This window comes from Oreochromis aureus, linkage group 7, assembly GCF_013358895.1.
Source record: "Oreochromis aureus strain Israel breed Guangdong linkage group 7, ZZ_aureus, whole genome shotgun sequence".
NCBI lineage: Eukaryota > Metazoa > Chordata > Actinopteri > Cichliformes > Cichlidae > Oreochromis > Oreochromis aureus.
The window spans coordinates 26,999,516-27,012,050 of NC_052948.1; the positions used below are offsets into that span (position 1 = coordinate 26,999,516).

The following is a 12,535-nucleotide window of genomic DNA, read 5'->3' on the forward strand; positions in this document are numbered from 1 at the left end:
GTATATATATATGTATATGTATATATAATGTATTTATCTTCTACTTCAATAACAAAGGCTTCAGTGTAGGGGTGGGTGATATATCGAATATACTCGGATGCATTGCAAGTTTTTCCGTGTATGATGGTTGAAATGGTTTTATCGTAACAATCGAGTATAAGTTGCCATGGCAACATTAAGCCTGTTTGCATGTAATTCACTAAGTTTCTTTTCTTCTCCCACACACTGCAAATGCATCAAACATTTTTAAGTGCATTTGTTTAATTTTTGTCTCATGAATTCTTGCTTGATGTAGTTTTTTTGTTGTTATGATCTTTTGTTTATTAAAGGTCTAGTGTTGACCGCAGAAAGAGACTTACTGTGGCAGTATTGTCATTTATGAAAAACCTGTGTGCAACTGATGGTTTTTGTATTCAGAGTAGAAAAAAAAAACATTGAATGGTTGATTTGAATGAGTATGCCAGTGCAATTTCAGGCACTATATGGTAGAAAATAACATGTGTTTTTGTAGTTTATTGAAACATATGGTGATGTATATCGTATATTGTGATATAGCCAAATAATATCATGATTGTGACTCCATAAGGCTTTCATTGATATACTTTTTTTTTCCATTGTAATTTTGCGTTTGTGAATCACTCCCTACTTTGGCTCCTGAAAGGCTTAGTGTCTTTAAGATGCTCTGTTTGTATCCAGTTGTGCTGTTTACCTGTAGCAATTAATTTAGAGTTACTACACATATTTCTCTAAGCATTACACAGCTAGTCTTTTCTTGCTTCTTTTCAGTTTTTACCCCTCACATGTAAAATGCTGATGAGATATTTGCGTCACCCCACTTGGGTTGTAGAGAATATATCATAAAATATAAAGTACTTTTTGGCATAGTGGTTGGACAGTGATAAGCTTTAGGTTTTAATTTAAGTGTTGTGGACAGCATGGATAGCTAAGTTTGTAAATGTGATAACTCAAGAATGAGGCGCTGTAGCAGCTACAAATTGATATCATAGGTGTATCTGCTAGGCTGAGGGGTCACACTGGTGGGGTCAAGCTTTTTTTTTTTTTTTATTACATGATACAGCCTCAGCTTGATGATTCCTGATTGTGTCTGTCTCTTTAGGTGTGGGTAACCAGCTTGGAGCACCCCCGTGTTAACACCTGCTCTCTATATGCCAGTCCCACCGGTCTCAGCCCTTACCTGCGTTTTGGGTGTCTGTCCTGCAGAGTTTTGTACTACAACCTCAGAGAGCTCTACATGAAGGTACTGTCACAGATAAAATGACTCAAAAGAACCGCAGGGTGGTTTAAAATGTCTTCAATTAATATTCATCTAAAAAAAGGCCTTAAAAATGTTAAATTGACCTAAATTTGTATTGGATAGTTATTGTATGTTTCTCTTGACTACATCAGAATTTCCAGCAGACAGTGATTCAGTTTATTTTGTAATGTATTTATTAGTTAAAAAAAATGTATTTAATTTTTTTAAAATTACTTTTGCCAAAGAGTTCCCCTGTTTAAGAATAGGCACCGAGGGGTGTGCTCCTACAACAGGGGGATCACACTCTCTCAGCCTCTGGGAAAGTCTATGCAAGGGTATTGGAGTGGAGAGTCCATCTGTTTGTAGAGTCTTGCATTCAGGAGGAATAATCTGGGTTTCGTCCTGCTTTTCAAAAAAAAAATGTTATATATTAGATTTATCATCTCTTTTTTTTATTATGTCTGTCTCCTTCTTCATGGCTCTGTACTTGCTCTTCAGCCTCTTTCTACTCAACTCAAGTCTTTCTCCTGAACTCCTGGTCACTGTTGAAAACATGGATGACCTGACAGCTCCCCAAAAATGAAGCCAAAATGTCTCTATCACCCTGTGGTGGGTGTCTGGCTGCAGATTAGGTCATAAACGCCGTCTCCTGTGTGTTATCGGATGGGAGTGGGGTCAACCTAAAAAAATGTTTACAAAGTTCTCCTCAGATAAATTTTTCACAAAGATGCTTTCTGCAACAGGCTGGGCTCTTCTTCAGATCGTTTCCAGGGCTGATTATTAAATATGTGCGAACAGCAACACAGTGTTTTAACACAGTGTTAACTGAAGATGAATTACTTTCTCATCCCAGTTTTTCCCCTGTGTTTTTCCATCAGGTCCGCAAACGCTGTAGTCCTCCTCTGTCCCTGTTCGGCCAGCTCTTATGGAGGGAATTCTTTTACACGGCAGCCACCAACAACCCAAATTTTGACCGTATGGATGGAAACCCCATCTGTGTCCAGGTGAACCTTTGCAGGGAGGGGATGTGTAAATAAGCATTACTGTAGGTAACAGAGTTATTAGCACCTGTCTCTAGATAAAGTGCCACAAACTGACATTTTATAATAAGCCAAAAAAAAAAAAAAAAATCAGATAAACAGCTGCATTATCAATTTTGGAACCAGGTGAGAGAGACTGAAAAGTTGATTTCTCAACTTATAAGTACAGGTAACATGTTTATCAGCCTAAATATTTGTCTAAACACAGTTACTTACTATGTAATATGTTTGTTTTCAGATCCCATGGGACCAGAACCCAGAAGCACTGGCCAAGTGGGCTGAGGGTCGGACTGGTTTCCCCTGGATCGACGCCATCATGACCCAGTTGAGACAAGAGGGCTGGATCCACCACCTGGCGCGGCACGCTGTGGCCTGCTTTCTCACCAGGGGAGACTTGTGGATCAGCTGGGAGAGCGGCATGAAAGTAGGACCGTCTGTTTTTTCATTCAATCTGAAACCTGTTGTCTCTCAGGTGGTGAACATGTAAATTGACCTTATAAGACAGTAAGAGTGATCCTTGCAATCTGGTTCTGTGTTCCTGCAGGTGTTTGAGGAACTGCTGCTGGATGCAGACTGGAGTGTGAATGCTGGTAGCTGGATGTGGTTGTCCTGTAGTGCTTTCTTTCAGCAGTTCTTCCACTGCTACTGTCCTGTTGGCTTCGGAAGGAGAACTGACCCGACGGGAGACTACATCAGGTATCTCGTACCATCACACTCCGAACACATCACTGCCTCCAAAGGGAGGTAGCATATAATCAATTCTGTTTGCTTGTTAGTCTGTTTTGTGACAGTCTAGCATCCAAAGTTTTTAAGATATAATTTCCAAATTTTGTGTTATAGTATATACCAATAACAGCTCAAAACACTGTGCACATGAGGACCAAATTGTTTTCTTTTTTGTCCAATATAAGCTTGACGTCAGAGGCTTTTGAGCATGTAGATAACTGATGTCGTAATGCACTCATGTGAAAAGGGTTAAAAATGTCTGTAAATTCTGGAATAGATGACTAAGCTCTGCTATAGGCTGACTTAAAGTGATTTGAAGTGAAAAACATGCCATATTAAAGTTAAGATTATATTCTTTTGAAATCTCTGCAGGCATTACATCCCCATTCTTAAGGACTACCCAAACCGGTATATCTATGAGCCATGGAACGCTCCTGAGTCGCTACAGAAAGCAGCCAACTGTGTGGTGGGAGTGGATTACCCCAAACCCATGATCAACCATGCAGAGAGTAGTAGGCTCAACATTGAAAGGATGAAACAAGTTTACCAGCAGCTTTCCCACTACAGAGGACTCAGTAAGTCATCATACCAAAGGGCAAAGTGTGCCACTCCCTTCATGCTGAGATTAGTTTGGATTAGGGCAGTGCAATATGACTAGAATCTCACTGGTCCTGGTATAAGAATTTGTTTCCCTGGATTACGACATATATCACATCACAGTGCATTTTCTGTACATATGTTAAATAGTTAATGTAATCATTACATCGAAAGCACTGTTTCTGTTTTACATTTAAATAAATCAAAAATGAAATGAACATGGGGGCTTATGTGGCGTTACCATGTAGTGATACACGCTACATGACCCTATGCAGTCACGCAAGTACTTCCCTGAGGCCTCTGCCTTTCATTACTGCTTCTGTATGTTTGTCAGGCATCTAGCTTGTGTACAAACATTGACTGCAGAGTGTCCAGTCTCGGTTGAAGTGCACCATTAAGGTAATACAGGGACGCGTTGGGTGCACAGACCATTCCACCATTCCACTCTAAAAACTGCACAATAAAGCAACACAACAAAAATGTCCATTATGAAAAGTCAAAATGGCATTATAACAGTAACATTTCAAAATGGATTCAAAATTAGCCATAATATGAGAGGCGAGTGATAATACAAACATGATTTCAAAGCGGGTCTCAACTTACGTCCTCCTCCCAATATTATGTACTTTGGTATTTTTCGTATTTTACACAGCTTCTGATACTGCTCTCCTACTGCACCTCAAGATTTTTTAACTGTGGGCCTAACCCCGCTCCAGGATATTTCATTTTTTCCATGAAAATTCCATCAGTAATTCATTGTAGGAATGTGCAATTCAAATAGAGTAATAAGAGAGAGACTACTGTGGATTGACTTCTATTAGACATAACTTTTTTTGCATGCATGCATGCACCTTATACATGGTAGCAGTAGCAGCATGACATGACAGTTGTCTGTCGATAACCTGAACAGACTGACAACACACAGACACCCCAAGTCAAAATATAAAATAACTAATATCCCCCCAAATTGGACTTTTAGTTTGGAAAGTTGAAAAGCAGCCCCACCAGTCCCGATTTAACAATCCAAGAAGGCGGCAGTTAAACAGAAAAATCTGTACTGACACTGTTGTGTGACTTGCTAAATAAACCATATGCAGAGCTGAATCTGATTGAGATGCTGTGGCATGACCTTAAAAAGGCGGTTCATGCTCGAAAAACCTCTAGTCTGGCTGAATTAAAACAATTCTCTAAAGATGAGTGGACCAAAATTTCTCCACAGTGCTGTGAATGACTACCAGTTACCACAAACGCTTGATTGCAGTTGCTGCTGTTAAGTGTGGCACAACTAGTTATTAGGTTTAGGGGGCAATCACTTTTTCCACACAGGGCCATGTAAGTTTTTTGTTTTTTTTCCCCCCTTAATAATAAACACCTTTTTACACGGAGGGAGTGTCATGTCATTATCTACCAATGACAGTGCTACCACAGTATATCTCGACATAACAAATAATTGGGACAATATAAAAAGATTTATCACTTTATCATTAGACAGGACGTTAAATCAACATTGCACTTATAAAGTGTGTATGTGTGCATGTTAGGTCTGCTAGCATCTGTACCAACAATCCAGGAAGAAGCAGAGCCGCCGATGACTGATGAGTCCCAGACCAGCAGTGGTCCAGGTCGGAAGAAACAAAGAACCAAGATTTATTTTCTCCCTAAAAGAATGTTCACAAATAAACTGTATGCAATTTGCTCATTATTGTTTTCTGTTTTCTTAGATTCTCCTCAAAGAGTTCCTGCAAATACAGAGGGAGCTGGCTGCTATGAAGCTCCTGATTCTTCCACAGTCTGTCCATCCTCCACATCAGCCCCACATCCAGACCAGGAGCACCAGGCTCCTTGCATCTCCTCAGGTTGCCACACTGATCCCAGTCATCCTCCTTCCCTTTCCTCAACACAGGGCCACAGCCCCCTGTTAAAGTCCAAACCGTCCTCCCCTTCATCTTCTTCTTCATCTCAGTCATCCTCATTGGGAACAAAGAGAAAAGGCCTTACCCGCAAGGTACGACGTGGGCAAAGGCAGCGAGGGCGACAGTACTGCACTCTAACAGCTCGCGAGGAGGCAGGAGAAGAGGAGACGATGGAGGAGGATATGGAGCAGGATGAGGAAAGAATGGAGGAGGAAGAGGAGACTTGTGCAGAAACTGCAGGACAGCTAGAGTGATAAAAGGTGAAACATTTGGTGTCTGCATTTGTATTCAATACATAGAAACAAATAATTATTTACAAAATGCGGATTTTGTTGCTAGTGACTGATATGCAAGCTCAGCAAAGTCACCAAAAGAGATGAGAACAATACTGAAAAGTTGAAGTTAAGCTATTCTGTGCTCCTGTACCATGTCACACATTCTAATATGGCATTTCAGCACCTTTAGCTTTTATGATGTATGCTATCGCATCACTTCGATAAGCTTGTGCATTGTCACATTTCTGGATGAGAGTCAAGAACCGATTGTCCCATTCCTTGGAATTGTTAGTCTGCTTGTTTGTCGATCTCACGTATCAATTCTAGTTGCACTTGCACTACAATCAGGTGATTTCAGTTTGTGTCAGAGGAGGAAAATACCAGTGCAGTGAATATGGAAATAACATTAAATTTTTATTGCACAAAAAGATAAGAGCGCAATGGTACGTTCAACCTGATCCAGGACAGAAACTGCTGCATTATGCAGCTAATACAAATTCAACTCTTTGCAAACAACTGCACAGACGGCAAGCTAACTCTAAGCGACCCAGATAGCATGCTAATGCTAAGCTACCCAAGAACCCAGAGTGAAAGCTAAGTGAGTGTCTTAGTGAGTACCGACCTCAGCCCAGCAGCTTGACCCTGAACTTCAACAGGTAACAAATTGATGAGCAGTCAAGCTGTTTCTACCTGTTTGTGTTTCTACAGTAGAATCACTCTGGTAATTGCTTAGAAGTGTCTTTGTGCTCATTTTTATTTTTGCTTTGTGTTTTTTGGCTTTGTTTTGATACCTGAATACTAAGAGAAAGATCATACGTGTGTTCTCGTAGAGATAGGGATTTGTGTTGGTGTGTGGGTCAGAAGCCTCAAGTTAATCTTGGTAAATGATGATTATGAGACAGTGTGTTTCAGCTATTTTACAGAGTAAAGTGAAAGTAATACGAGTAGTATAATGAATTACTTTGTCCTTGGAGTAACATAGTTCATTCCTTTTAAAGAAAGGTCTTCTGTGTAGTATGAGTAATAATTACTTTCTTTGAGTAGCGACCTCGACACTGATCACAACAAAGATGGGAAATACCTCCTGCATGCACGAACATTTGACCCAGGGCATACACTTCATTTTGCATGAAGAATTGTCTTTATTGCTGCTTAGCAATGGTGGTCACTCTCTAACCAGAGCTAATGAGAATCTAATGAGAATGGATAAGGAATCGAATCGAAAAGTCATATTGATATCTGAATCGATAAATTCTTATTAATTAACTACTAGTCAAAATATCTATTTCCACACAGTTGCTTCAATTTTTTTTATTGATAATAATAGAGTCAGAAGCACAGTCACATGGGATGTACTGTGAGCAAACATTTATTACAGTATACGTGGTTACCATGCAAAATGTTGCCCAGGGTATCGTCACATACCCTTAGCCATGATAATAGTACCGGTAACACAGTGAAGTCTTAATTCCTTGTTCTCTTTACATTCTGCATATCGAAATGCTCTTACCTTTACTATGAGGCACAGACGTGAATTCTACTGCTGATTATTATTTTAGTACTTTTTTTTTATAATTGTGTTTGTTTTGCGATTTTAAAATGTTTCCTGCTGTTTTTTCTTTAGGTGGAATGTAAAAGAAGAATGGGGGAAGAAATACATCCCGGACACCTGGACACGTAATGACACACAAAGAACAATGTTCTGGATATGTGGATAAATACAAACAGAAGCATGTATACAACACTAGTGAAAGCTGTACAAAAGCATTTAGATCCTACTTCAGTCAAGAGAACTGCTAAAAAGCTGTCTAGATGAGCATTTTAATAATATCATTAAAAGTAATTTGACTGAAACTGATTACAGCATGTGGACGTTCTTTTCCCTCAGAAATTCTTAAGTATGAGTAAACGTTTATAGAATTCCACCTCTGAAGCACACACGGTGAATAAGAAGCAATGTCGACTTCTTCACACTGAAGCCATACAACACACAGTGGCAGTCACCTGCTTGTTCTTCCCTTAGCGCTGAATGTGTCTGTCATATTTCTGCACTAGACAATCTCTGGGTGAAATGAAGATTTTGCATACAGTGACTTGTTACTATGCTTTACAATGTTTAATGAGTGATGATCTGAATCGCTAACTAAATGAAGATGCACAAGTAAAGCTAAGTATGGTGGAAACCATCTTGCGCTGTTTGATAGAGGAACTTCAATGTCACTTCTTCAGGTTCATCCTGACATAGGCCGGCCATCTTGAGAATCCACAATTATATTTTCTACAAAGATGGTTAGCAGTAGACAACTGTGCACTTGTCGTAACATGGGGAACCGTTCCAGTTAAGAACTGATACCAAACAGTCTGGGTCTTCATCTTTAACTACCGCTGCAGGTATCAGCCCAGCAAAAGCTTCAAACAAATTTCACTGGGTTATACACTAGGTTCAGACTTTGCAGCATTCCCTTTAAAGGAAAGACCAAGGGTAGATTGGTTTTGTTTTGTGCACTGTATAAAGTTGTATCTTCAACTTTTTGCCATCTTTTCCTACCAAAGACTGAGCATTAGCCCATGTAACATGGATTTTCTTGTCAAAGAAACAGATTATAAAAAAGCGGGTGCTCTCGACCAAGTTAAATCTAGTTGTTAAATCTAGTTGTTAAAGCTCAAACACCTGAAGAACTGGAGTTGCTGTACCACATACAGCCGAATTAAATTTGTCATTTTTTAAGTCTAAAAAAGTTTCGGGGACTTTTTTTGTTTTTGTAAATAGTTTTGATGAAGAAAAGCATCCAAGACTTCTTTTCTTCTACTCAAAAAATACACAGACGTAAAATGGTTTTGAAATGGTTTTATGCTCATGTTGAGCATTAAATCAGCTGTTTTATTTTCTTCTTTCTTCTTTTTTTCTTTTCCTCAGTCTGAATCTTGCATGTGGCTTCAGTGTGAAGACAGTAGTTTTTAGGAAGAACTTGTTTACACAGTTGGAGAAAGCTCTTGTAAAAGAGTTCCTGTTTGTCAATACTGTAAATGCCCAATTTTGAATATATCTGATATTTTTTGTTACTAACCATGTTAACTAGGCAATTGGCTAATATTTTATAGTCCATGAATCCTTTGTGTATTTGGTGGTTTGTGGAAAAAATTGCAGATGGCTGACTGAATATGACAGTGGATCCTGTAGATATGGCGCAGGGGGATGCAAGGCATGAAAGAAAGTCATTTTCCTCTGTGGCAACTTAAGATCCTGCTTGTGTCACCTGAATATAGCAGAAACAAGTGTTGTGCTTTTCTCCCACATTTATCTGTTTGTATATAAAATTCAATATCATAACCTGTCTATTTTCATAGAAATAGTATTGAGAGGGTTTCTTAAAGGCTCATGGCGGCCCAGAGTGTCCACTAGAGGGCAACACCAGATCCAGCAGTGAGTGTACTACAGTGATTCCACAGCTTGTTTTTTCTCTTAACCTGCGGGTATAATGATGATGATGATAATAATAATAATGATAATAATAATAATAATAATAGCAAAGTTAAACTGACTATCATTCCCTTCTTTCCTTCAACCAACAATTTTAAAAAGAAAAAGTATTACTTTTTAAATAAATAGGATTAGCGTAATCACTTTCTTTCACCAGCAAAGTTCAAAGATATTCTGGATCATGGCTCAACAGCAACAAATAAATAAACTGACACACATTGGTATAGCCAATAATTTCGCTCTTGATACACTATCTGCTGATTATTAGTAATTAAACATGTTTCTAGGTGACAACTTTAAATGCCTTAAAATGCCTTATAATCCCCCCCCCCCCCTCCCCTCCCCCCCCCCAAAAAAAATCATGTGAGACTACAAGAAGCATAAAATATTTATATGAATAATTGGTCATAATTAGTCACGCCAAAACAAAATGTAGGAAATGGTTTGTTGGTTTGTTTGTTTGTTTGTTTGTTTGTTTTTAAAAAAAAAAGCTACTATAGACATCTCCAACTTATGTTGATAGACAGAAATAAAAGAAGCTGAAATAGCCATAGTAGGAGCTCAACACCCCCACCCTAACCATGCACAAGTCAAATTTACCTGCAGGAGCCACACAACCAAAATTCAAAAGGGGAAAAAACAAGTGGAAACTGTACGCTGGCCAGAAAAGTTCAGTTCCAACTTTTCCTAAAAGCAGCAGCAGTGCTGACATGCTGGTGTGCTCCTTCACATTCTACCTGCTGACAGCATAATGTGTTGCCTGAGTCCAGCATGAAATAAATGGATATTTATTTGTTTTGTATTCTAAACAAAATGTTTATTTTGATTAAAACTGATGAAAAGTTGTGATTGGAATGTGTGTGGGGTTTTTTATTTCTTTGTTTGTTTTTGATAATGTGCTCTGCACTGATGATGCGGTGTCTCAGCTTGGTCTGTAAAAGGATTCCTTGCTACAGACAAATGCCTTTTCCATGTCCAAAAAACATATGCGGACTGGTTGGGTAAACGGTTCCCACACTTGAGAGTTTGTATGAATCATTGTCAGAGCCACAATCTGCTTGGCCTGCTGTACCTGTCAAGTGCGGATAAGTCTCCTGTTTCAGCCTAGTGGCTTCTTTCACCTGTCCACCATATGATTCTGGGATTACCACCACCACAAAAATTGTGCGAAGAACCTTGTAGCTGCAGATGAACATGGAGCAGAACATGGTCGATGTTCTGCTCCATGTTCATCTGCAGCTACATGGAGCAGAACATGGTCCACTTGGACCCGATGTCCCCAGCCTCTCTCGAAATGCAGTCTGCCGGAAGTGGGAGTTGAAGATTTCACAGACTGGGGCCTCTGACATATGTTCCCAATGCATCCTCACTATATGTTTGGCTACCCCAAGTCTGTCCCACCACTTGATCCACTAACCATTAGGTGGTGATCAGATGACAACCAGCACCTCTCTTCACTCAAGTGTCCAAGACAAACAACCACAGATCTGATGATACGGTTACAAAGTTAATCATCAACATTCACCCTATGGCATCCTGGTGCCATGTGCAGTTACAAACACCCTTACACTCGAACATGATGTTTGTTATGAAATAAGCAGTGACAGAACACCACTTGGATTCAGCTTGGACAGGCTGTTCCTCCCATTCACACCCCTCCAGGTCACACAATAGAGTCCTTGAGTGAGGAACTCTCCAGCATTGCACACAGTGATTCCAAAAAGGCTGGCTACTCTGAACTGTTTGGCGCATAGGTACAACTGACAGTCAAGACTCATTCCCCTGACCCGAAGGAACAGGGAAGCAACCACCTTGTCCATAAGGGAAAACCCCAACGTTCAGGCAGCAAACCAAGGGGATTCAAGTATCCTCACCCCTGTTCAGCGCCTCTCACCTAACAACTCCAGAGTGGAACAGAATCCAACCTGGAAACTGGTTTCAGAGATCAAGCCATGCATTGAGCTGAGCCTGACTATATCTAATTGGTATCGCCCAACCTCACGCACCAGCTCAGGTTCCTTCCCTACCTGCAAGGTGACATTGTACCAAAGGCCAGTTTTGGAAGCTGAGGATTGGAGCACCACGACCTTTGCCTCTGACTGCCACTCGATCTACAAAGCATTGAACCCTTTGGTTGCTTGGCTGCATGCATGTATGTATGCATGTTGTCATATAGGAATATATTTTGTTTATTAATAAACAGCACACAGTGGTCCCGCTCATCCGTCACTGCCTCGCTTTTTCGCTGATTTTTTTTTTGTTTTTTTTTTTGCACAGTACAGCATTGCATTCTGCAGCCTGATTGACAAATCTCCTCCGTGCTGTGTCTCCTGTGCTTGTCAAATCTATCATGTTTTGTTTTTATAACCATCATGTCCAATAGATAAAACAGCACAAAAACACCCATAACTATGACCCTCATTCGGAAATAGACACCTGCACCGCGAGGGAAAAAGGCGCACGAAAGTGGCAGGCAGATGAAGACAAAACACGGCATAATACTTTTACGTTTTGCAATCTACAAAAGTTTGCACTTTGAGAATCAACTTGTGAGAACTGTGACTAATGTTCATGTGTGTGGGGAAAAAGTGTATAAAGTGCGTGGCGAGGGGCTAGTTATTCTGACAACCCCTGCTGCAATAAATGAGGGACCACTGTATATACTTTCTCTATGATTATTGTATTCAACCTGTTAACATTTATAGAACCAACTGATTCTGCAGCAGAGCATCCCCTGTTGCTTCTCCTTGCTCCCCAGTCCCTCAGCTCCTGCTGCTGCACCCACAGGTATGCAATTGTAGCACCATATGTACAGCAAGCACTGATAGCTTTTTACTCGGTAGGATTCCCTTGTGATCACCTTTACTAAATATCTACAACTAATCTGATTATATCCTGTTTTTTTTTTTGTTTTTGTTTTTTTTGTTTTTCAATGTTGAAATTAAAATCTAGTAGCAGCCTTCTCATTTCTTTGTGTTTTGTGCTGTTTTACAGGCCCAGAGTGGAGGACAGCTCCGAGGCAGATGAGGGACTGGTCCCAGGACGGTCCATCGGTGGTGGAGCTGGCCATCCTGGTGTCCCTGAAGAGGCCACGCCAGTCTCCAATGGAGCATTTCCTCCTCAGCCTTGTTCCTGCTCTGGAGAGCAGCTGGGTCCTTTTTATTCCTGTCTCTCTGTAAATACTTATATTTTATATATTTATGTTTAATGTTTTTCTGTTTGAGAATTTTAACATTATTTCAAATAAA

The 12,535-nt window shown here is 40.0% G+C and overlaps 1 protein-coding gene across 1 annotated transcript in view; it reads left to right on the top strand.

The window, feature by feature from the left end:
- Nucleotides 1–10,136, top strand: part of cry2 (cryptochrome circadian regulator 2) — a 19,822-nt gene extending 9,686 nt beyond the window's left edge. The window contains exons 6-13 of the mRNA XM_031753500.2: nucleotides 1,118–1,258; nucleotides 2,134–2,259; nucleotides 2,534–2,719; nucleotides 2,840–2,991; nucleotides 3,394–3,596; nucleotides 5,160–5,240; nucleotides 5,340–5,791; nucleotides 7,431–10,136. Of these exons, the coding sequence (XP_031609360.1) occupies nucleotides 1,118–1,258; nucleotides 2,134–2,259; nucleotides 2,534–2,719; nucleotides 2,840–2,991; nucleotides 3,394–3,596; nucleotides 5,160–5,240; nucleotides 5,340–5,785 (1,335 nt within the window). The 3' untranslated portion in view covers nucleotides 5,786–5,791; nucleotides 7,431–10,136. The remainder of the gene's footprint in view (nucleotides 1–1,117; nucleotides 1,259–2,133; nucleotides 2,260–2,533; nucleotides 2,720–2,839; nucleotides 2,992–3,393; nucleotides 3,597–5,159; nucleotides 5,241–5,339; nucleotides 5,792–7,430) is intronic.
- Nucleotides 10,137–12,535: the final 2,399 nt, after the last annotated feature.